Source organism: Helicoverpa zea, chromosome 7, assembly GCF_022581195.2.
Source record: "Helicoverpa zea isolate HzStark_Cry1AcR chromosome 7, ilHelZeax1.1, whole genome shotgun sequence".
Taxonomy (NCBI): Eukaryota; Metazoa; Arthropoda; class Insecta; order Lepidoptera; family Noctuidae; genus Helicoverpa; species Helicoverpa zea.
The window spans coordinates 3,651,663-3,674,755 of record NC_061458.1 but is presented as its reverse complement, the minus strand read 5'-3'; the positions used below and the strand labels follow the sequence as shown (position 1 = coordinate 3,674,755).

At 35.5% G+C, this 23,093-nt stretch overlaps 1 protein-coding gene across 7 annotated transcripts in view; it reads left to right on the top strand.

Annotated features, from left to right (window-relative positions):
* Window positions 1–23,093, top strand: part of LOC124631675 (vinexin) — a 184,541-nt gene that overhangs the window by 1,741 nt on the left and 159,707 nt on the right. For all 7 annotated transcript variants that reach the window (XM_047166191.1, XM_047166192.1, XM_047166199.1 and 4 more), the window contains one exon: window positions 22,135–22,431. In XM_047166191.1, coding sequence (XP_047022147.1) covers window positions 22,336–22,431 — 96 coding nt within the window. In that variant the 5' untranslated portion in view covers window positions 22,135–22,335. Of the gene's footprint in view, window positions 1–22,134; window positions 22,432–23,093 lie in introns of those variants that run through there.

The following is a 23,093-nucleotide window of genomic DNA, read 5'->3' as shown; positions in this document are numbered from 1 at the left end:
TTATTTTATCCACTTATTAACTCATTGGTCAGAAAAGGGAGTTTGGAAGAAAACCTATCTCGTATATCCAAATGAGCATGGTTTCATTAGAATTAGTAGGTATGTTCTGTATGTATACCAAATACGCATTGTTGAATAGGTAGGTAGAGCAATATTCACCGGGTGTATTTCCAGACACAAGTCTACCTAGTCTAGTTCATAAAGCTATGAATTCTCGTCTGAGCGAGGACGGTGGCGTACCTTATGCATGAAATTAGTATGTCAGATTTCTGACACAAAGCAAACGCGTGTCTAGACCTAGAGCTTATAGCTTAACTAATATTATTAAAGGAACAATTTGGCATAGTGTTAAGTGGAACATCTTTCGCTTACAAATTGCTTCCTTATAAAACTGACGCAATTTCTTCCGCTGTATTATATGGTTAATCATCGTGTTTAACCATTAAATAGGGAGGGAGTTTAAAGTAGATTCTCATGTTCTATTACTACCAATTAATTTTAATTAATCTTAATAACTCGTTAATTTACACGCCGCGTTGTTGCCAAAACATGCTAGCATCAAATGTAATATCCTTGTGATCCCTTTTAAGTGGGATCATTTCTAACATTCACATTCAGTGATGATACAATTTCATGCCTTTAAAAATGATCTGGGTGATAAATGAGTTTAACCTACGTTATTAATAGGATCAAGTTAGTATTCAGCTGCTGTATTATGCCTTGGTACAATTTTGAGAGTCGCTGTTGACCGTGGTCTTTCAAAAAGCTCGTCCATAATGAATATAAAGACAGCATAACAACATTCACCACATTCATGGAAGACCAAGAATTTGCATCGGTCTTTCTAAAATTTATTTCATTCAACTGTTGATATTCCACCTTGGATCTAGCTCAGTTTCCCATAGGAATCTAGGCCAATGTAGCTCTTTTAGATGATTGAAATATACTGTTTACATACCACGCCAAAAGCGAGTAATTTATTGCCATCCACGTGATTCATGAATATTTTCGTGTTTCCGAACAAGATGTGAAGAAATTGTAAGGCTAAAGAATTTTGATGAAGTTCAAAGCGGTCTGACGTCAAAGTTTGATTGACTGTTTCTGAAATAAACGGGATACATAAAGCTTACGGTATTCTGTTTTTAGTTGTACCTGGAATGTTTATTTTTAGATCAGTTTTTCTTGTGATCCGGATTCCAGTTGGAAGACTGGTTAGAACATCCGAAATAAACGCTCCAGTCATAGTTACATATAAGTAATTAAGCCTAAATTCTAAATCAAACTGGATTGAGGAGGTTAGATAGGCAGTCGCCTGGTAGGTACTCAGCTGAATCCGTTTAGACTGGAAGCTGGCCCAACATAGTTGAGAAAAAGGCTAAGCAGATGACGTGAACAACTTCGATATAATCTTGGCATTCACCGTAGCGTTCATATGTGTAATATGTAGTTATAGTTTTCAGATAACAGACGTAAACAAAACGTATTTCTATACAACTGTCATAGTTATTTCTGTAAACTAAACTATGGTTAGACTGTTTACGTTCCACATCGAGTAACTTCTCGCCTTCATGTAAATTATAATTAATCTTTCGTAAAACATGTGTTAACGTGCCAACTAGAGCGTAAATTAGTAATATTAGTATTAACACGTTCCCTGAAAATTGAGTTTTCAGTAATTAGGATGTTGTTTGTGACAAATTAAAAGGTTTTTGTTAACCTTCAAAGATGAAACAAAATATTCCTACAGCATTTATATTTTTAAAAAACCTTTGAAATAAAACTGTGGAATTTGTCAAGACGTCTTTCAATTGAAACGAGAGAATATGAACGTGTTCCAAAGTTAAGAATGTTGAGTTACAACCTCCATGGTTTCTTGTTTACGCAATAATTCCGAACTCCTTTTTCGATAAACCTAAACCTAAAACCTATTTTGTTTCCTCCACCATAAAACCGCATTCTCCATAATAATCCCGTCTTCTTTATGTGTTTGGTTAGCAGGGATTTTCTTTTTAAGGAGTTACAAAATGTAGCAGGATAGCGACCTACTTCTTGGTCTTGCATTAAAAACAATCTGTTTCCGCGTTTTATGCACCTGTATAAAAGTTAACCTTAGTAAGTATAATAAGTCTAAGCAGATTTCTCTCCATCTAATCTACTCTCATATCAGTCTTACGGTCTTTCCCAATATTCAATCTTATTGTCACTTTGCTTACTAGAGATAGGAACTTGTCTAATGCCACACGCTTCGTTAGGTATCCTACAGCTCATCATCATCTTACATTTAGGTAATACAACATCTTTTCTGAAGACGAAATCTACTAAACCCCAGACGAAGCATTTCCTCAAGGCTCATTTGATCCCCATCAAAATTCCTCTGTCCATTCAATCATTGTTACCTCACACTCCATAAACTCAATTGTACCGTCATTGCTAATATTAGCGTTCTAAATTCAGCCATAGTTAATCAAATTGCTCGAAATGAAACTGTAGTATATACAACATGTAACGTAATTAACGCACACCCTCAAACACCCTAATTAGAATATTATGTTATAATCATAATACATACACTGAATTTTTAATTTAACATGTATATGCATTGTTATTTACTAAATTAGTTATACCAATTCTTGGAGAACTTTTTGGTCATACTACTACGCACGCAAATATCGCGCCGCGCGCCGCTCGACTCGACACAACATAACGAAACTACGGAAAAAGCCAATAATATTTCAATTTGTTATGACTATACAGGGTTAATATGACAATAATTTCCGTAGTTTTAATTATTTTTGGGATAAAAAAATTCCTATATTAAAAATGATATAAATCGATTCAGTAATCGATTCTGAACAAACTAATTTCAGGATGTGCGTTAATTAAGTTACATGTTGTATATAGCCATATAGCTAGGTATAAGTATGAATTTTATGGCGTTCTAGATTTCGTAATCTGAAATTATAGTGGCCTGAAATTAAGGGCTTATTCAAAAGGCATTAATCTAATTTGCAAATGGTAGTTTATCATCTGGGTTGTGGCACTTCGAATATGCGTTTTAAGGCATAGTACTTATCATTAATTTGATATTTTTTTTTTAAGTTTAAAGAGCAAAAGACTACTGGATACAATTCATACAAAAAATAAACAAGTAAAGTTATAAAAGTAGCTGTACCCCAATAGTTTATTTTAAATTGGTGCCCTTTCACCAAAAGACAAACTATTCGAACAAAGGTTTACTAAATAATAAATGATAAAATAATAGAGCCATTTGTAGGGCACTCCCACGCAACTTATAGGAGTCAAGTAAGGGTCACTGTTTGTGAATGAAGCGCTAAATGCTTTCTTTATTATTTACAAAGGGCTTGTGATGTGATAATAATATATTTTGTACTAATGGTTTTTAAATGCAATACTATTTGGTATTATTATAATAGTTACCATTGATGTTAACCTTGGCAATTCGTAGGAACATTTCTGATCGGCCTATCTACTTTTGGATTTAATTAATTACTACAAGCTTATTCTAAGGATTTAAATTGTCCAGGAGCTTCTAATATCTGAATAAGTTTGCCTTTGATGACTATTTATTTTTATACTATCCCTTAACCCAAACGTAACAAAAATGTAATGATTCCTTTATTGATTCAATTCTGTTCACAATATTACGTGACAAAATTAAATGCACTTACTAATGATTACATCAGACCACTTACGCATAACATCTATTTTCTCCTATTAGCCACACTGTGCACTATTCACACATTAATTTAAGCCACACTTTGAATAAAGGATCACTGTTTCGTACAGTGTACACGTCACTTTTGTTTATTATTATATAATTCTGTTTGCATGACCTGCCCCTGAGCTTTTCATGAAGTATTTAGATCAAGTGCATTTTCCAAATAGAATTTTAAGCCACCTGCATTTTTAAATGAACATAATCTTTGTTTTTGGTTAATGGATAATCATAATGGAACACGAATAAATTAAACAAATATGGCACCGAGTCAGAATAATTTTTACATGTTAAAGGGACTAGGCCTCTTGATATCAATAAACCAACCCACTTCACTGTGAAAATGACAAAAACTATTGAAAATAAACCAATTCTAATTGAAGCTACAGACCTATTTATAACAGACGTATTTGGTAAAAAAGCGGAGGTCCATAGCGTGACTAAAGTAATTGACGCACCCTTAACAGCCGTGACACAAAAGTCAGCTGTGAGCGCTTGCACATTCGCTGCGCATTTACACTTACGTATGCAGTCTAAGATACATACAATTACACAAATTAACATACAGACAGACATTCCTACTGCTGCGAATCACGTAATGAGTCTGAAACTTAGATCATGTAACCAACTGAAGGCGCCTTTGCCATGCCTTCTCGTCTGTTCGTAGCTGCAAGCTCGCTGTCACCAGTGACACCCAATCTTAGGCTTTTTATTTTGACTTTACAGAATGTTTTAAATTGGACACAATACCTACAAGGGTCACGTGTACCATTATGCTTATACAGCTTGTGTTTGTCAGTTAAATGGGCTGCGGCTATTTGTTGCGTTGCCTCACCCACGTTCGTAAAACTGGCAGTCATTTTTGCAAAGAGACTTGTGCTCATTGCAGTTCCCGTTGGTTAACTGCTCTAAAATTCTGAACATTATCATTCTGGTTTGTCCTTAAAAGATTCATGTAATGCGATATTTAACAGATGGTAATTCCTCCATTTGAATGCAGCGCTGTTAGAGTTTTATCTTTGAGATCACTTTAACTCTCACTAATTAGTATTATCTGTTTGGTATGTGTGTGGAGGAGTGAGAGAAGTAGATTGGCCTTCTTTTATTGGAAAACAGGAGCTACGCTACATTACATTTACATCTTTGGTAGGTTTTTAGTCGACGCTTCTATAGACTTTACTTTCAATGGATTTTGCTATAGGTTATGACTATTCTAGAAAAATAATTCGTAGGAACTATCATTATGTCCTGTGAAGAAAAACATGAAACAGAATTTAAAAGTAACAAAATCAAATAAAAATGCGTTTACACAAATTGCGGAAGCTGAAGACGGCGCGGTCTAACAGTTTTTCTTTCCAATATCCGCCATGATGAGTGACGAGGAACATCTTTAATAGAATATCACTTTAAATTGAAATTTTCTCAAGGATCTTGATAACGTTGGGTCTTTATGGGCCGACAATGACGGGGCCAACTGTCCGGGGCCTTATCTGGCTGACCCCAACCCTTTTCACTGCCAGTCCAGCATTCCCTGCCTATGTAATGGTGATGACCTCATGAAGTGAGCACGTATGTACTTAAGTGCTAAGGTACGTCGAAGTCACATGACGAATTTTTCGTTCAGTATGGAATAATTGGGGTTTGCGTTTCTGTGTGATGAAAATTCTGTGGTAGAAAGGTCTCAAATGTACCTAAAGCGGGTACTTTAACTCCGTGTATTGGAAGAGTGATTGTTATTGCTTACAGATTAGTTAAGGGAAAGTTAAGGGCTAGCAGATTCATGTCTCACATACAAGCCTCTACTATGTATTATTTATGAATAGATTATTTGTACACACTAAGAAGTAATAGTCAAACCCGGAACAGTTATCGGTAGACCATACACGTACGACTTGTCTTGCAAAGGGATGTCATTTCGCTGTTACATCTGGTTATGTAATGAAGTGGTTAGTGGAACAGTAATTTAAACACGGCAGGTAATTTATTTGGTAAATAAGAAAAACCTAAATATATACCTGCTTCATAGTCCATTGTAAGTGGAACATAAGTATCCTGCTTATGTTCGGATTGTTAAAACGTTAACAAAGCTATAATACCTAATACCTACCTAGCTCTAAAGTTATTTAAAATCTTGTAGCTTTTTAAACTTCAGTCGTACAATTTCCTACCTGAATATTGCCACTTCAACTATTAGAGACACAGTCTATTTCATGATATAATATGCAAATGTAGTGAACAACACCGAATTCTAGACTATTTAATAGGTCGTAATCATTTTACGAGTTTCAATTATGTGAGGATGACGTAGTTTGGGCATTAGGAATAGTGTCCGAATTAAGATTTTATTGCTACTTACATCGTAATGATAAGTAGGCGTCGAGTTGTAAGATGAAACACCCTGTTGCTAATTTAAATATTTATTTGATGAACACACAGTAACATAAATATACTGAAAATAAAATAGTGTGCTTGTTATTGAACTGACCGGCATACATATTTTATACGCAACACGAAACTCGATTAAATTAGTAAAATTGAAATAAAATTATTTTTGGGCATCCGTGCAATAAAATAACTAGGTACTTTGGTAATAACTATGAATACTAGCTTAAAATTCGTGCCACAACGAAATTAAATTGGTCAGATGCAATTACGGTCCCATCATCAGTAATAACCAGATAATTTTATTAATCCATTAATTAAATAGGTAATAGGTATTGGTTCATCACGGTTGTGTTCCTATGATGTTACTCTTTTAATTTTATTATAACATGAAAATAATATTGGCCCAAAAAAGAACTGAGACCATAACATACTCCGACAAATAAATGTTATTGTTTCAAACGCAGACTTTGAAATAGTCAGATCAAGAAAAAAATCTTTGAGCAAAAGTGTATTAGAGACATTATGAGGACCACTTTTGCAATCAACTGTAGGTACCCACGTAACATGAAGACGTAACATGAAAAATCAATTTTAGACACCAAAAGAAGACTTCCTAAATGAGTATTTGAAGGTCATAACCGTCAATTAAACCTACTATTACTTGCACTATAAACTCATTTAAACACTTCCAAACTATACTTCTATTCGTTTGCCCCCGGCAAATCTGTTGGCAGATGCGTCTCTAGTTATCGGCTGACCGTTCAACCCTCCCCAACGATACGACCCGGGTTTGTTATCGACGGATTTAGTTTTTTTATTGCCAGCTCTGGTTCCCTTTGCCTTATCCTCGAATTTATTGTGGCTGTTACTGATTCATGATTTCGGAATATATTATTTTGGATGACAAAAAAACTGGTTTGATAGTAACTAATTTGTTAGGTAAAAAGTCTAATTTTATAATGATTAATGCACTTTACATCAGAAAGACCTCAAAAAAACAAAAGGAAAGAATCCTTCTCCGTGTGAGAGGAGGCCTGTGCTCAGCAGTGGGACGATAAAAAGGCTGTAACAGTAACAGAAAAGTCTAAAAACACAAGTCTTCAATAGTCTTCATTCAAAAGAAAGTTAAGAAGATGTTGTTCGACTGTTTTAGCTAACGTCCAATTAATCGTGATGAAGTCAATTTTCATACAGAAATGTCCTTGGAAATGGACAAAAATCTGAATCGTAACACTATACTTAATAACATAAAAACATTTTTGTATACTATTTTTACCTTTTACAAAGTTGAATACTTAGTAAACAGTGGCACTCGAGCCAGTAACAGTATTACCTCCTTTTGTCTTATTGCAACTTCCAAGACAGAGTTTTCTTTTTAAGGCTATGCAGTTGAAAAATTTTAACGAAAATTGTTTACGAAGTTTTGCCGTTAAGATACCTACGTTTTTCCCTTATATTTTTTTCCTAACTTCTGTAGTAATACGCCATGTTTGTTTAATACTGTATCAAAGAATTCTGTGTTCAGATAGTCTAGTAGTTTTTCAAGAATTACAATTATTTTTGTAAGCTTTTCTCCGTTTGAAGCGGGACCGCAAAAATACATTTATTCTTTGGTATTTTCGTGTAGGTATAAAAAGTCTTTTTAAAGCTTTTAAAGCGTTAAGTTGCGGACTTGTGAGTAATTATGTGAGTGCATTTATCAACCGAAATTAACAACGAAGTCACGAGAACCTGCTTTGTCTGCAGTTTCGTGGTGGGAAAAAATTCGCAGACAGAAAATATGCATCAGCGCTGTGGTTGTGAAAAATCCCTGTGAGACTATCAGTACAGTCCCTAGGTACTATCTTTACATTTAATATTTTCTTTTTTAAGTATTTGAATGTAACTGAATCGGTAAAAGGCCTATCTCCATTGTTTCAAAGTCTTCAGTCTTTGATCAGCTGATTAGTCATTTGAAACGATTGTTATTTTTGTGTGACCTTTTTAACCAACTTCAATAAAAGACACAAAGCTCTCAATACGGATGTGGCTTGGACCTGTGTTTTTAGAGTAAAAAAGTACTGGATATAAATCGTTTGAATAATGGTCGAGGATGAAACATGGTTCTATAATATTTTAGCCGATTTATTGCACAAAATATATTATAAAACGTCATGATAAAACGTATAAATTTCAAAAAGGATATTTTGTCAGTACTGACCAAATGAGGACTTGGCTAGATTCCAATGGAAATAAAATTGCAACTTTAAAATGTGTAGCTGTTACGTCACCAATATCCTAGTAAAATGGCCGGACCAGTCCAATAAACCTATCTGAACAACATTTTACGGAACAACGTTCAAAATTCACGGTTTTTCTATAGTATTTGATGGCAATGACAAAGGGAACATGACGTGAGCAATTGTATAGTAAGTTCAACTCAGTCGTGCGCGCGGCCCTATGTGTGGGTAACCCTTGTACATATACAGTGACTTTGTGTGCGTGACAAGAGGTACAGTCGGGTACAAATATAGTTATTTAGGGGTTGTATACGGCTGTTTAAAGTACAGTTATTACGTAATTTAGTTTATTTATTTATAATGATTCTGTATCGCTACTTGAAAAATCAAATGATGAATTTTCGGATTCGCTACTTTCACCAATGTTAATTATAAATTCTGACTCCATGTCAAAACGTCTATAGTATTCTTCTTTTTTCTTTTGTACATGTCGACAAGTATTACCCAACATCCCTTCATCAATTTGACTTAAACGTTCATTTATGAGTTTCATTATTTCCGTCTTATTTTGGTCGACAAAAGCAATGCAAGCAATATAAAAAATTATATTGCTTCGCATAAGCGAAGCAATATAATTTTTTAAAATTCCCCACACATTTTGTTTCCATTATTATACTAAATTATAGGTCTTTTACATTCTTAGTCCACACATTTATTTATTGTCCGCGTACCCCGAGCTAGAAAATATGTAAGGAGTATTTAATTCATCTTAGATATTTCACTTCATTTATTTCTTAGATACTGTCAATGTCAATTTGAAAAGCCGTATGAGAAAATAATTATAAACTGTAAAATGTAATAATAAAAAGCTTTGAATGTTGTTTCATTTTTTGAAACGCTACCTGACTCCTTAAAACATTTTCTCCGTGAAGAACTAGACATTTTCGTAAACGACTGTACCCATAACAAAAAGCGATGAGAACACGTCATGCTCGGACGACGTCACTGTCACACGAATGAAAGTTGTATATTTACAAGCCGACGCACACATAGGGCCGCGCGCAAATCTGAGTTGAACTATCTAATACTTTGAAATTTGCTGTTGCAATCGTCATTTGTTTCCGAATCTTCATATGCTCAACTGTCAAAATGCAGACCATAGCCATCCAAATTGTCAGAAGTCTCATATTGTAACTTCGACCCTGATTGTAAGTGTAACCATTTGTGGACAGCACAATCACATCTGCAGAACGTAGGTGTAAAGCTGAAATGTCTTGTGTCAGCAATTCCACATTGATGGTTATTGCAATTGCTTTGGAAACACCGTTACCAATATCAATGTAACAATAAAATTAGACCATCTTACTGCTGGACATGAGAATGTAATGATCATGATCATTCATCATGATCATTCACCATTTTCATCTATTTCTGTTGGAAGCTTTTCTTGGACCGTCCGCGAAGAAGCCATCCAAGTCTTCTCTCCAACGCTTTATTGGTCTTCTTCCCATAGGTATATGTGTTACCGTAAGATTACAAACATCGTTAGATTACAATCTATCTCGAGAGATTGTAAACTGTCGAATTATTGTGAACCGTAACATCTGATTGCAATTTAACGCATTATTTTTCGCTATATTATAATCTATCGATGAGAAATTGTCAAATTGTCAACTGTCCGAAAGCTCTCTCTGATTGGTCAGTCTTTTTGTAAGATCGACCAATCACGACCAGCCGTTCTGTTCCCATGGAGTTCCCGTAGAGTTAGGAATGAAATAGAGGTGTCAGTTAAATAAAATAAATGCTCTTCAAAAATTCTTCAAGTATTAAATTTATATAAAAATCTTCTTTCTCCTGCCCTGTTCCCAAATATTACTTGGGGTCGGCGCAATATGTCATTTTCTTCCATTTTCCCCTGTCACTCGTCATACTGACACTCACTCCCTTCCTATTCATATCATCTCGTAATTTATATAAAAATAACTCTTATAAAAATACAGTTAGGTATTTTGTCTTCAAATACAAACTAATATTTAAAAATAAAATAAAAGGGGTGCTAATTAAACAGGCTTCTTTTTAATATCATTATTCGCCCCCAAAAATGTATGTTGCCTTCTAAATTACTAAGTCAGCCACAATTAATAAAGCGTCGAGCATCTAAATAATACTATCTTAGCCACGAGTTATCTTCCACTCTAAATACAACTCAGCATGATGGTTATTTTTTTGCATCTAAATTTGTAGCATGCATTCTAACAGTAAACTTCTTAAATACTATTAAATGACATCATAAAAATATTTATTTACCTTCTAATTTTTTAACTCGTACCTACTGAGTTTTTTGTTTAAAATATAACACATCCCATATTAATTGACCCAGCATGGAAGTAAGCATGCAACATGCAGCAAGCATAACTTCTGTCACGGCTCCGGCGCTGCGGGGCTCCGGCGGTCCCATGCGAGCTTATCGTCGCAGATGGTTTTCACGCTCACCACCGCAGCTTCGGCTTGCTGGCCGGCGGAGCCGGCCAGCCTCAGCCGCGGCGGCGAGCGCTGAAACTACCTGCGCCTCAGCTCGCAGGCCGCCTCGCCCCTCCGCGCCTACGCGGTTTTGAATTGCACTCTAGGGGTAGGGCAGACAAGACTACGTGGAGTCGGTTTTGCAGCGATTCGTTTTCGTCACTAACTTCAATTTTTAATACAATTTTTAATTGTGTGTAATTTGAGTCTTAAAAATTAAGTACAATTTTTGATTTTATAAAAAATTAAACCGTCACTTATTTTTGCACGTCAAAGAGCTGTGACACCGGGAGTTGCAAAGAACATTGTCTTTTTTGACGTTCTACCAATCAGCGCGCAAGATGCATTCCGTTCTACGCCAGTTGACAATTTGACCGCTCTACATCGCTCTCGATCTTACAAAAAGACTGACCAATCAGGGAGAGCTTTCGGACAGTTGAAAATTTGACAATTTCTCATCGATAGATTATAATATAGCGAAAAATAATGCGTTAAATTGCAATCAGGTGTTACGGTTTACAATAATTCGACAGTTTACAATCTCTCGAGATAGATTGTAATCTAACGATGTTTGTAATCTTACGGTGACATATGCAACAAAAAAAAAGCAAAATTAAGACTGAATCTGTCACATTCTCTAAACAAAATCGTTTGAAAATTACCAACTTTGTGAGCTCAGAAGAGTATTGTAAACAGCTCAATGCTCAGTACAATGAGGTACTTCGGTACTTCGCTCGCTTACTAATATTATCTTGGACCAACAAAGTGCTCTTTGAGACGCCAGCTGAGTGCAGTTAATACCACAAAAGCGCATAGTGACCCAACTGTTACTCATTATGACATGCAATGTTGGACTGTTAGTGTTTTAAAATGTATGTATGGTTTGATGTGGGAATAATGCTTTTAGTGTCTTTTTGGTAATGCGGGATGTTCCTGGAAATATTGGTATGAGGCGTAAATATTTCTGTTTTGACATAAGAGAAAAAGGAAACGGTTAGTTAATTTCTAAAAAATAAAGAAAGAAAGAAAGTCAATACTTCTATAAAAAGTCGAGAAAATATTAACTAAGAAAATAACAGATAATCCGATATCCCTATTAGCTTTTAATACAATCTATACAGAATCGCAAAGGAGACAAGTAAACAAAGAAAACATACGACAGGTATGTAAATAATAATGTCGACATTATAATATTTATTGGCTTCTCATTTCTATGTAAATTGACATGGGACGGGGAGTGTTTTTAAGTACAGTACAATATGGTTATTATGTTACAAATTGTATCAATATGCCAATATTGAAGTAGGAGGTACTCAGATTTCGTTGACTCTGAGCAAATAAAATGAAAGAGAGAAAGGTCAGGACTATTCTGTGTTCGAAGAAGTATTTGTATAGATCTCAAAACCAGTGTTTGTTTCCTTAAAAATGTATCGAAATACAAATACAATAGGTACCATTAGTTACTTAGATTGATAAACAATATAGTAGTAAAAACGTAAGTTTAAAAAAATATTTCTTCTATAAAAAAGCTTTTGTATCCCTAAAACCAACTTCGGGTCGATGACGCAAGGCATTGTCAAAAGTCATGTTTGAGTCCAAAGCAAAAACATCCCTAATAATACTTGAAGATTGATCCTATCATGACTTTGTATAAAGGCCTTTAAATACTTGAGGGAGTACAAATAGCCTGAAACTTACAGAATTTGGTAGTTATTAGTTTTCGGTCTCAGTTGACTGAGTTATCCACACGTCGTTATGTCTTAGATCAATATAGGGATTATTGGATGTTACATGATTAGGTAAGGTAGGTATTGGTTTCTATCATCGATATATATGTACTACGTACTAGATAGAACGTTCCGAACAAAAAGCTTACCACACTGAACTGCAGTGCAGACTATGCAGTGCCCAAAATGGCAAATCAGAGCGATTTTGACACCTGCGTCAGATGGATGTCTATGAAACGACAATTATAAAATAGAAAATACATATCAAGGTATAAACTTACACATATAAACTAATTCGAGAGTCAAATTAGTAAAATTACACGCTGTTCATGCTATTACAACGCTTGTATATCATACTTTTCATTTATAATTCAATTTTACAAATATGCATTAATTTGTTCCCGCCCGCCATCTTAAATTATGGATTAAGAAAATCGTGCAGAAACAGATGTGCCATAAAACTGGCAGTAGGTAAAATATCAATGAAAACAGATTTCACTTTGTCATGGTATGTTCTTACTTTCAAGAAAAAATAATTAAATTCGCGAAAATTTGTGATAGCCCTCTTAAGAAAAAAAAACATCGTAATTAATATTAAAAACCCTAAAAATAAGTTCCTGGTTTTAATATATTACATGATTTTGCATTCAATTAGATATAAATAAACTTTTTGATATATTACATGATTTTGAATTCACTTAGATATAAACTTTTTGAGTAATGAAAAATGTAGGCAAAATACGAGCGACACTTCTGCAATTAACATCAATGAGGATGACTACATGTCACAATACGTCATCGAGATGTCAACAGACGACATAAGCGGGTAAATTATTTGTATGGATGTTCTTGTCTATCGCTAGAATATATGTCAATGGTTTCTATATAACATTTATATATATATGTGTATCTTATATTCTAGTACTGGGTTAAAACCATTATCATTGGTTGGAGTATCAAAAAGACAATACTGCCAAGTATTAGGTATAATATTCTGATTGATTTCGTAATTTGAACTTTCCTTTTTTAAGTTGGTTCCATGGATATTTAATGAACAGCCTTTTTGAAACATTTAGAGCCAATTCATCCGAAAACTTCTATTTCGAGTGCACAAAGGCTAAGTACCGAATGCACAATTCTAACTCAATGTTGAGAAGTTAGAATGCTACTCTGTATCGTTTCCCGGTTTCCTCATTTCCCCATTTTGTCTGTGTAACATTTCCCCGTTGAAACCCCAATTTTCCTGTTGAAGGACACGGTTCATTTATTTCAAATGTATTTTTTTCTTCTTTTTTAATACAGCAGGAATCTTGTTAGTAGCTTATACACTCAGATGTGAAAATGTGTAGCAAATATGTCTGAGCAATAATACAGTCTCATTCTCACTAAGTAAACGTGTATATGTGTTACACACATACATGTATGTGCAAATATATATCAAGCATTTCCCGCGTTGTAAATCCGGCCAAATGAAAAGTGTCGCGTTTTATATTTCCAGCGGAAAGCCGCGCTATAAAGTATGTTAGCGATTTGAGTAGAATATGCATTTAGTGGGCCGACAGCCATAAATTCAGGGCCACTGAATGAACGAGCATCCGTTCCCGCAACATTTTGCGGGCTTTTGTTACTGGGTCGCGAGTTCGCGAGATATGGGCTAGGGAAATGAAACGAAAAGCACGGAAAAACTACAAAACTACTGCGTTTGGTTTATTATTGTTGTCCGTTCGTGCTAAAGGGCTTCGTGCTTTATGAAATGACTGCTGCAGAATTAAAAAAGCTGTTGAACTATCTCGTCATTGTCTCTACAGTGAAGCCTATTCATATTGTAAACACGAAGTCTGGATGTTTATGGAAGTTTGTTACTTTTTCACACGAAAATGGTTTAGCGTAAACATTTAACCTAGATAAAATTTATAATAATTTGTAATCAGTAAACATTCAAAGTTACACATTCTCGCAATTCAAACAAACTAGTCATACCAATCGAAATAATAATGAACCTCTTAATTTTGCACCGAACCTCCAAAGTACAGTATTTACAACCGAAGTTGCAAATACTTATTTTCGAAACTTATTAGTCGACAGCGCTGCAAAAGTTCACTTTTATATTTGTTTATCTTAAGACGATTAAAATTTTAATGTAACTTCGCTTTACCGGCAAATAAGTCAGTAATAAATCAACATTTTCTCAAATAGCCCGCAGTATCGAAACTTGGGAGATTATTGATTTATTAAACAGTTCATGGGACTAAATGATGACTTAATTAGTATCGAGCCGTTTTGTTCAACCATTAATTAGGACAAAGCTTTTCCGTTAAAATGTTTTAAATATTCTTTCTCAAATACTGTTTTGATCGATCGATCTATACCCAAATACAACTTATCACGTCGATTAACGTAACGTCGAGTAAAATTTTTTATGATTGTTTTCAGCTGAACGTGGCCCAAAAATTAGCGCAAACTTCCACCAGTCCACGGATTTTCTTCAAACTTAATATTTCCTCTAATGTACTTAATGACAGCTAGTTACTGTTAAGCAGTTTCACAAACAAAGGCAGGTCAACCTCTTAACGACATCTTGTTTCCACCATAATTACCTGATCTCCGTAACGACCAGCAGATCTCATTATTTCTTACCTATTACGTAATTATACTAAATTGCTGACTCTAAATTGCATGGGTCACACGATGATTCAGAACATCTTAGAATAATCAACTTTGAGAACTGGCCAGCTTTATCAATAGAAATGTCTCATAGATGATGCACTTATTCATGGAATTAGGAAGATCCATTCTTACGTGATCACTAAGAACAGCTACTAAACGCGGGGTATTTTTGAACAAAGAAAATATACAAAGACTTTTCATATGCTGATCTGAAAGATCGTCTAGCTGGAAACATACTGACCTCTCGTAAAATTGTTACGAGACTTTAACTTCACGAAAACTATAACTGGATGACGTAATACTATTGAACGTTCCTAGGTGGCCAGTCCACGGTATCAGCGTCAGATATTTACGAACGCGGGTAGCTCATGCAATCACATTGACCTAGATAGTTCCAACATTATAGACCAGCCACATGGTGTACGTTTGAACGTAATTTTTAAAACTTTAACTTCAGAAAGTTCGGAAGCATCTGTAATAACATATCATTGAGAATGTGTGGGTGTTATAGTGAAAGAATGTTTTAAAATGGGAGCCATTAGCGAAATTTATAGAGATGAGAGTAACAGAACAAAACAGATATTGTTCAATGAGATGCTTCTCTAAGGTTACCTAAACATGGTTATAAATGAATTGGTTCTGAACGCTAGGTAAATATTGCAAATGTTGGTGCAGTTAGTGGTTTAGTTTAATATTGAAGTTTCACTAGACTTGGAACTTGTCGACTTTGAGTGGTTTTCAACTTATTGACCGCACATACAGAGAAGTGCTTCGGTGAGTTTATAGGTGGCGTGAAATTGACAAAGAAAGAGTCAACAGCTTAGCTTGCTCTCTGGACCTGAAGTTCGAAGTTTATTGAAACTTGACCCAAGTTCAACACTTGTGTTTTATTCTTTTTAGTAACACATTCAATGTTTAAAGGATAAACTTTGGCTTATGTGGAGGTGATTGCAAAAATAGAAAAGACACCTCAGTAACCATTTGTGTCTTTTGTGTCTCCTTCTATTGTTTAGTTTTTGTTTAGCTGTAAGTTCTCCATAGTGTACTAAATAAATAAATAAATTAATTTACAAATCTTTAATATTGTTTTTGGGTAAACACCTTTCATCTGAATATTGTATATCAGAATCCAAAATAATGATGTAACCACGAACATACCTTACAAGGTGAGACAAGTGTACACAGATTTTCGAGCAGGACCCTTACAATATTGTGTATCATGTTTAAACATGGTATTGTACCGTGGGAATAATAAATTGGGATCGAATAAGGTGTCTGGAATAAATCAAGGTCCCAGGGCCCCTCGCCGCAACCCCCCCTGTCCTCACCGTATTGGATGAAGGTGTATATTAAGTTGTAGACATTAAATTGGATAGAATAGTGGAGTAGTGTAACACGAGAATGAAGCAGGTACTGTGACAGTTTTTTTTTGTTGATACGAAATGGAGAGGAATAATATTGATTTGTAATGAGATCAAAGAAATGAAAGCAACAAAGAAGCTATGTGTTTGAGTGATTAACTTGAACAAGGCTTGTTAGTAAATCTGTAAGAATTTGAGTTGTCTATACAGTCTTATATCTTGCGTATCGTTAGTTATCGCATTGTTGACTATGTGAGCTTTCACAACAGCCAACCAGACCTCCCACGAAGTCAAACTTCACGTTTATACATAATTTTGTATAAGCCCAAATGACTCACCTAATCATTTATTAATTGGCTTACAAACTTTTTGGGACCTTGGATTTGTTTGGACCGTTAAATTAACGCTGAAATACGAAAATGTTTCTCTAATAACACTAAACATGTTGCCAGGATCTAAGGGGGATAAACCGACTCCCTTAATAGCTGGCCCTTTAGGAATCACTAGGTGAGCCATTCGAACTAATAAATTCGGAATTCTTGGACACTCCTAATTCTTCCACGAAATATGGAAAACAAATTTTAATGCACAGATTTAGGGTTCAAATTGGATTGCGTGGAGGGTGTTCGGGTGCTTTCTGTGGTCCAAGGGTAAGGGTCAATTTAATTAATTACAGAAACCACGACATGCGCCCTATTAAACCTTTGTTACGCGGTGCTATTATTTTACTTTCCGCGATTGTTGTCGGTATTTATGGTTATTTTGTTTTTTGGTAATGGAAAATGGATAATGTGGAGTTATTTTGGAAAATTCTGTTGAAACCATAAACTATTAAAGCTTACATACAGTACCAACGTTATTATAAGAATCATCGCAAGACTTCGTCCAGAATAAATCCCGTAATATAAAAAGCCAATAGCATGGGATCATGAGAAGCTAAAAAAGTTAATCTCCTTAATCTGTTGGATTAGACTACATAAACCTTTAGGTCCATAACTAATTAGCACAATTTTCATTAAAAGTTTCAACTAGCAATTAAATGTAGCGGCCAATGTTAACTCAGATTGTAATTTAAAATTTTACGTCGACTTTAATCTTAATTAATCCTCACCACTATTAAAAATACGAAAATGAGTTTGCTCACTCCACTTTCACGGGTCGGTTGTTACAGCGATCTCCGTAATGTTGTACATAGACATTGCTTGTTAACATGCTGATAATAAGGCTCATCTGAAGTTGTACAAATATAGGTACGGCTGGTTTTCTCACTAGAAATGAAGAAAAACTAAAAATGGCAAGAATACGAACCATATCGCGAGTTCTGAATTTGTAAGGAAGGAAGACATTACACACAATATTTTTGTATAAACTTAAACAGAATAATAAAAGCTTCTTTAGGGCCAGGTAAAGATCTCCAAAAGCTACTCGGGCATATTGTGAATAAATATTTTGTCTTAAGTTTTTATTTGTAGGTCTGTAGTATATTACTTCAGTCTGATTGATGACATCATCAGGTAATACTGCCCTACGTACCACCACAATCTTTAGCGAAACATTAAAAATATCTGACCACGGTCAAGCAGGGTAGCCAAATATTTTTAAAATAAATGACTTACATCAGCATGTACGCAGACTTATAAACATTGTGTAATGTTAACGTTATATTTAACCTTCGATTAACCAAATGCAGGATGAGTCAGTCCGCCGGCTATTAAAAGCTCGACTCTTGGACTGACGGTGATCTATTTACGTCAATAATGTCCTATGCTTCATTATTGATTGAAGATCTAATTACGATTTGGAAGACTTTGGTGTAGTGTACCTACTTACAGGTGTTTGAGAATTGGTAAAGACTCTGGTTATTAAATTATGAGGTGAAATGAGCGATCGTAGAACATTGTTTAAGAATTGTGTGATTAATATTACAAAGAGTCATACTTCTTGATATTGTTATTACCCTTCACATGATGCTGTATAAATTCATTGGAAAGTATAGGTACCTGCCGCTGGGCAGAAACCAGGAAACAATATAATCCTGTTATAGAAAAAAATGGCTGCATTTGACAGATTTAGAATTGATAGTCCCACCCACGGTGGGGGCAGTTTTGACGTCAAACCAATCAATGTTTTACCTCAAACAGATAGTGTACCATTTAAATCTTACTTCCTTATGAAATCACTTAAACATTTCAAAACGAAGCGTCGGATAATCCGGCGAAGTAGGTCTTATCCTGGCGCACTTATCTTTAGTTCGGGCAAATACGAGTTTACTGGTAGAACCTCTTCGATATTTAAATACCTGCGTTTGCTACGTTTGGAAAAATCGACGATAATTATTGTCAACTACTTGATGCATAGTAAGTAGTGCATATATGTCCATACTCCTTACAAATGTGCTGTCAGGAAATGTATGTATGTTCATTCCACCAAACTTATCTTTCCTACTGGCCTTGCTAATGGATATTTACCCATATTTCGTAGTGCTGCCGTTGCATTCACTAGGTAGAAAAACACATCAAATTAAACAATTTAACCTTACCTTTTCCGCTGCCAACATGTTACTTTTATACGAATAATATCCTTTGACAAACAAGGCATACACAGTACATCGTTTAGGGGAGATTCCATTGTAAAACGTATCAACATACGTTTCCCCATAATTTCCGAAACGCTACCTATGATATCCACGGACCTGACATGTGGTTGCCGCGGCTATTCATCCGTCACTCACACATCCGACGTATATTGAGCCTTGTTCTCGAAATCTCCTCTTCCTCCTATATACCTACAGCTTATATTGCACAACTATGTGTATTTGTGTGTGTGACTGTCTTTTGTTTGGTTATATTCTCTTCTGCGGAAAAAAAATCCTATTGTTAAGTCGTTGGCCGTGTGTTCGTCTATTGGTTCAGATAATAAATATGTGGTCCTTGCAACATTTACAGGTTTGATCAAATGTTATGATGATGTGCAATTTGTATACTCTTCATACAAAATATTACTACTATTTTGCAAATAGTAATGTTCAAAGATAGCGTGTGCATAATTAAAATAGTAGTTAACATGTCACTTGTTAATGCACGGAGGATGCCCTTGCTCATCAACCTGATAACCTTTCCTAGCCTCTTACATCACCGACAGAAATGCTTTAGTAGCGATGTAATTACTCCTAGCAAAACAAATATGATAGGTACTTGTATACCGTACTTCCTCGCAGTACATACGTACGACAATTGAGCAATTAAAAGTTGATTGGGTAATGCGTAGCCTATAAATCTAATTGTCGTCGTGAGGAACGGTATCTTAAATTGCTGTTGTAAGTTTGTTAGGCTTGTAGTTACGGACCTCATACTCGTGTTATATGAAGAAAGGTGAAATAGAAAAAATAAATTGTTATAACTAGCCATAACCCTGAATGTGACACTAAGTAATTATTATATTTGGTGTCACTAGAATTCAGAGAGGCGATATATGTGGATAAAAACCCCAAATTAAATAAGTAGAAAAAAACCAGGCTTGCGATCAAACTCGTCGTATTGCTTATCTACCTCAATGTTGTTTTCAAAGCATCATATTTGGTACAGGAGATGGAATATTTATTGGCAAAATTAAGGTAACATTTCACAGCATCAGGAAATGTGCAATATCTTCCGATACAATATTCTCTCCGAAACGCAATACATACAACTATGTAGCAATGTTCTGATTTTGCCTAAGCCTAAATCCCCGGCGATAGTGCAAGTCTCTCAACCGCAAGCATCGAAGCCTACTAACTAAGATGTGACTACGCTCTGTGGTTGCGATGAAACCAGTGAAGAAGAAATTCCATCATCGATCGTAGACGCTGCTGCCGATTTACAAATACCAAATGGATAAAGGGCTAAACTGTTGTAGCCTAATACCTACTATGACGGTGAGATCAATAGCAGCTGGAATGTCTATGAATACACACTAGTCACACTTTTTGGAGAGATCCAACCATCCCAATCATTTAAAAGTGGCTTTCGTTAAAATGTGGGGTGTGGTTTTAAAATTCGCAATATGTACGTTGGATCACTCGGAAAAGCTAATCCAACACGCAACATCCAAATACCCGATCATCAGACCACAACAAGTCCCCATCAAAATTTAATTTGGGAACGCAACCAGCGTAGTGTCACCATAACACGAGGTATGTTTACATTTGTCAAGCGATGCTGTTCGGCTGCAGTCTGACCGCAATGTTTCAGTTAGAACCCGTTGGTAACAGCGGTGCCATCCACATGTGCGGTTTTGTATGTTAGTGTTTGTATTGCTGGAATTTGGACTGTAATTGGAATATTATTGATAATTTTGTTTTGTACAACAGGCCAATTGGTTAAAGGGAATGGTAGAGCTACATATTGGTATACTGCGAATTATTTTGTATTTCGTGGAATAACATTTGTCTGCTGAAAGAATCTTTCATCAGAAATAAGGAGTATCCTTCCAATATTTTTATGTATTACTTCTTCTCTCATGTATTAATAAGCCATAATACACACAATATGCCTCAACGAGTCCTCTTATAATTTTCCCCCCACCCACTCTTCCAAAAACCTAATTTAACACACTAATCGAATTTAAGAAGACGCCACTCCCAATAGACCAGTAAAGTAACCATTCATTAAACAGTGTGTTAAGAGTAAATTGAAAAATGATTCATAGAGAGCTCATACGGCCGACCTTCGTACTCCTCTGCATCATGCTCTGAAAATAATTCAACTGTTGGACTGACCTCGCTGCGAATAAAATTACTTTTGGTTTACGATACTGCTCTTTACCTAGTTCATGGTGTAATACTGCATGAAAATTATATTTGTAGCAGTCAGTTTAAATGATTCTGTGAAGAGAGGTTTGTGACTGATTAAAAATGTACAAGATACTGATGTCCAATTTATTGAACTTTACTTTCATGAATTCCATGTTAGAGAACTGAATGATTGACCTTACAACGCTCGAAGAGGACTATAATACGAAAGCGATAATCAAATTCGGCATGCGACCAAAACATTAATTACTATGAGTGTTACACCAAAATATCACCGATTTCCTAAATAGTATGTTTCATTCAAAATTGATTTAATTAAACCGATAATACCACCCGACACTACAAAGCAACCATCGTTAAATAGGTTAATCGATTTTCATTCAAATCTCGAGTTCCGTTTAACAGCATCTGTCTACTAAGTATAGATTATTTTATGAACTTCTTTATGGGGTATTTAAAAGATCCCGGGGATTGCTCATAAAACTAAATATACCCAACTTGTTAGAAGTGATTAAGTAATCGAAGCGTTTGATAGATATATCTTATTCCCCTATTCCAATATCGGAAGCCCGCAACTGCGGCCGCCGAACTGAACAACATAATTACTCACTTTCAAACTACTAAACTGCTCAATAGTTGGCATGTCAGTCCACATAAACTGCATACTATTAAGTTAAACGACGTCACATAGTCACGTTACTCATTTAATTTTATTTTCTGTTTGTTACAGGCTCAAATCCCAACGCTCAAGCATCCAGCACAAAATTGACTGAATATAACAAAATTGTGATATAAAAATGACTACGGGCTTCCACTTTACGCTTTAATATTTTGTACGACATGAAGAGAAGTTGGCAATCCATTGACAGTTTTGGTTGGAAGTGAAGTTGTGTATTGTGAATTTGTGAGGCAATGGAGTGAAAAGAAGGCGATGACTGCGAGGGAGGTGGAGCTGACAGGCGGCGCGCCGTGGGGCTTCCGCATGCACGGCGGCACCGATCAAAACCAACCACTCAGGATCTCAAGGGTTCGTTCAAATGCTTTCTACGTTATACTGAACATACTTTCACGCGAACGCGACGCTTACAATCCGCGCTCGCGAAATATTAAACGTTGCTGCGGCTTTTACTTCGACACGCAGACACAGAGCTCCGGATTCATAAATTGTTTCTAAATTCAATGCTGACATTCATAATACTTTTTATGGCATCCGCTAAAACCTTTCCCTACAAATCGGATTACGTCAACAGAGCTGCGGACGCTTTGTATAGCTAAATGAAATCAATTGGCGCGAAATAAGTCTTCAATAATAAAACAGATTGCAATACGAACTGGGTTCACGAGAATAGTACTGAGTATTTCTTCAAACTCCTCACAGGATCAGATTACGCAATTAAAGTTGGTTGTAAATGGTGAAACAGCTCGTTCTCGTCGAAAGCACTTTGTTTGTGGGAACTCGGTACAATTTATCAAGAGAATTGTATTGTTGAAAGGAACTACTTGTTATATTACTCAGTTTGCCGACTAGGAGCGCTGTATCTGGTTATTGAGTTCTTTTCTTTGAGCAAAATAATAATTCGCATTACTGATTTAACGCTTGGAAACTTTTTCCACCTGTTGATTTGTTGTTATGTAACTATGGAAGCTATTCTTTTGTTATTTCTTTTGTTGGATTAGGGTGAATATGTT